Source organism: Mesitornis unicolor, unplaced genomic scaffold (assembly GCF_000695765.1).
Source record: "Mesitornis unicolor isolate BGI_N332 unplaced genomic scaffold, ASM69576v1 scaffold17663, whole genome shotgun sequence".
NCBI lineage: Eukaryota > Metazoa > Chordata > Aves > Mesitornithiformes > Mesitornithidae > Mesitornis > Mesitornis unicolor.
Genome location: NW_010176882.1, coordinates 79,358 through 82,719, shown reverse-complemented (window position 1 = coordinate 82,719; position 3,362 = coordinate 79,358). Strand labels below are relative to the sequence as shown.

General features: G+C 45.8%; 1 protein-coding gene across 1 annotated transcript in view; it reads left to right on the top strand.

Annotated features, from left to right (window-relative positions):
* Positions 1-2,241: 2,241 nt before the first annotated feature.
* LAPTM5 (lysosomal protein transmembrane 5) overlaps positions 2,242-3,362 on the top strand; it is a gene marked incomplete at its 5' end in the record, with an annotated part of 14,345 nt that continues 13,224 nt past the window's right edge. Inside the window, one exon of the mRNA XM_010181872.1 lies at positions 2,242-2,335. Within this exon, the coding sequence (XP_010180174.1) occupies positions 2,242-2,335 (94 nt within the window). The remainder of the gene's footprint in view (positions 2,336-3,362) is intronic.

Sequence of the window (3,362 nt, the reverse complement as noted above, 5' to 3'; positions counted from 1 at the left end):
CTCAGCCTTGCTTCCCCGTTTTGGGTCAATGTGACACCTTTCCATGCCTCTTTGTTTTGTTTGCTTGCACTGTCAGCCCTAGCACAGGAGGCATCTGACTAAACGTTACTCCTATGTCAATGCTCTCCAGATCTCATATGGCACCTCACACACTGCTCTGCAAAGGACAAAAAATATTCTCCCTCCTACATTTGCCTCATCTCCCCACAGTAGCTGGTTTTGTGCACTTTCCCACACGTAAAGATTGCAAATGCACAGACCACAACAGTTCCGGTTCCTCCTTGCCTGCATCACTTCTGAAACCACTTGTTCAAACTAAAGGTTGTTAGTTATAGTGGAAAAGTGTTTGTGCAACTCATAAAATGGTTTCTCTCATCCACCTCTTCATCACAACCCCTTTTATGTTAATGGTACTTCTACTGATGACTTCTGTCCCTGGCAGTCTGCAGAATGAGTGCTCCCAGTGCTGGACCCGCTGTTGGTGGGATGAAGATGGGTCACGTTCATAGAATCATAGAATCAAGGGGTAATGGTCTCAAGTTGCACCAGGGGAGGTTTAGGTCAGATATGAGGAGGAATTTCTTTACTGTAAGGGCTGTCAAGCACTGGAAGGGGCTGCCCAGGGAGACAGTGGAGTCCCCATCTCTGGAGGTGTTAAAAAGACAAGGAGATGTCGTGCTTAGGGACATGGTCTAGTGGTGGACTTGAGGCTGGTTCGATGCTTGGACTCAATCTTAAAGGTTTTTTCCAACCAAAATCATTCTATGATTCTATGAAGAGGTCATCTTGGACAGGTACAAAGCTCGAGCGGAGTAGTGGCAGCTCTGCACAGCAGCAGGGAGGTCACAGAGCTTGTCCAGACAGCGAGGCACAGTTGTGGGTGACAAACCCATGTCTCCTGCATCCTCAGGGAATGCAGCAGCAGGCTTCTGCCCCAGCCACCCATACTGTTAAGCTGATTTTAAAATAACACAGCACACACCATGCTGCTTTAGGAAATCGCAGCTGTAGGTGTAGGACTGGCAGACCACGCTGTGCTCCAGCTTGCTACAGCCTAAAAATGCAGAAGAAATGAAAGACAGACCAAGCGTGAGGGAGGACAGAAGAGACTGGAGAATGAGGGAGGAAGTGATGAATAAGATGAGATGCATAGCACGGTCAGAAATGTGCCATCTCACTATACAGTGCTGAAACCATCAGTAAGGTGATGAAGGAGCAATATTTATTAAGAAATGATTAGGAGGAGCAATTATCTATTTATTAGAGTTATTTGCTCTGAAAACAGTGTGGGGAGTGACTGATGCTCCATTGTGGCCTTGGACTTCTTGTTCTCAGATCCACAGCAAGTTTGGTCTCCTTGGCCTGTGCTGTTTGTGGTGCAGATGCTCCTGAGGGAGGACTGTCTGCAGGAGGGATGTGGTGGGGTGTCTGGCCTTGTGGCTACTCGTTTCCTGGTTTTACTTGCACAGAAACACCACAGACTTGCTGATGTGCTCCATGGTGAGGTCTCCAGCCTTATGGAGATTTTCTGCAGTGCTCAGTGCCCCACATGCAACAGGATCTCTCTCTAACCTGGGGGATAGAAATTGATGTTTTCGCTGCAGATCGTCACTGTTTGGATATAGAAGTTCAGTGCTAGGACTGAGACCACAGCTCTAGACCTCCTTCCACCCTACAGCTTGCTAAATGTAAAATGGAATGGACCCCGTAGTCTGGGGCTTGATAGTTCATTTCAGAAACTTGGAGAATGTAATTTTTGTTCAATGTGAAAAAGCACATTTGGAGATTTTTCTCAAATAAGAGATAGAAAATTATACTTCTTGTCAGTGAAGTAGTATAGCTAGACTTACAGAGAGATCTTTATTCTTTTTGTGTTTCTTTTTGCACTTTAAGATGCTATTGTTGCATTTAACTCAATTCTGAAGCAAAATGCAATTTCAAAATGTAAAGCCGTGACTTTCTAGATAAAAAATGTTGAAGGAAAACTCATTAACTTTGTAATTTCTCCATCCTCCTTCAGAAGCTGACAGAATACAACAGCTAAAACCAAACCATTAATAAACTGATAACTTTTGTCTCAACATTTCCTTGCACAGCATTTTAAACCCTTCACGACTGCCTCACTTGGAAACTCATCCTGCATTTAGGACTGTGGCCATCGCACGGTCCTTGGAAATGAATTTGTTGGTAGGAAGTTGGCCCAAGGCCCACTGAATTGTGTCTTTTCTTTTGTTCTGCTAGGTTATGAGCGTTCTGCTGCTGATTGAGTACTCCCTGGAGGTGGTGAGCGGGAAAGGCTTTTGCAAAGACCTGGACAAGGATTACTACAGGATTGGTAGGTCACCGGGATGCTGGAAATCTGCAAGTCTGTGGGATTGAGAGGGAGCCCAAGGTCCTGCGCTGCTCCCTCTTTCTTTTTCATCAAGGAAAATTGGAAATTGGTATTCAGAGCAGATGGGCCAGAAGCTTAGATGCAGAAACAAAATTTAGGCTCTAAAGATTTGGATTTTGGCTTAGGCCATGGCTGTGTTGGCTTTTTGGAGACCACTGTGGAAGTCTTTATTTCAGTGGACCAGGCCCTCAGTCCAATCTCTCCAGTATCCTCACACTCCTTCGGCCTTCCCACTCCCTCTGCAATACACTTTACATTAATCCGACAATCCTCATTTCCCCTTGTCTTTCTTTTCACTAACTGCAGATCATTTAAGCCTTACACACGCTGTTGATTTCCTTCACGTGCTGGGCATTTTCCAGGAAAACACTGACATATCTGACCAGCTCCCCCATGGACCCAGTCTGTCCAGTGACCTTGGGGTCTCGGAGTGGGGAGAAATTGCAGCCCCACACTATGTCCCATGAGTACGTGGGGTACCTGATGTTTCGACCAGTACTCTGCCCTCCATGCCACAGAGCCATCCTCTTGTCATCATCCATCATGCCATGCAGGGGTCTTCAGAGACCCACCTCCCTTTTCTCACTGCTCTTTTGGGCCCCATCCCCAGATTTGCTCAACCCTTGGTGTTTTTTTGCAGAACACTGGTTGCATGGAAGGAGCAGCCAGGCTGTTTTATGTTCCACAGAAAGTCACAAGCATCACATTCATCACGGTTGATTGAATACCTACTGCTTGAGCTCAGAAGGATCTGGCTTAGCTTTCAGAAACCTGGCAGATATCTCATGTGGGGTGGCATTTAAAAGAAAATAACACCCCAAACCTCAGCTATTACTAAACCAGGCTAATTCTGTGTGAAGCTGTTTGGAAGCATCAAACTCAGGGTGCTTTTTCCTTTTCTTAGTCACTTTTCAGTGTAAAACCACAAATAGAGATAACCCTTCTCTGCTGTGTGCAGGAAGATGGAAAC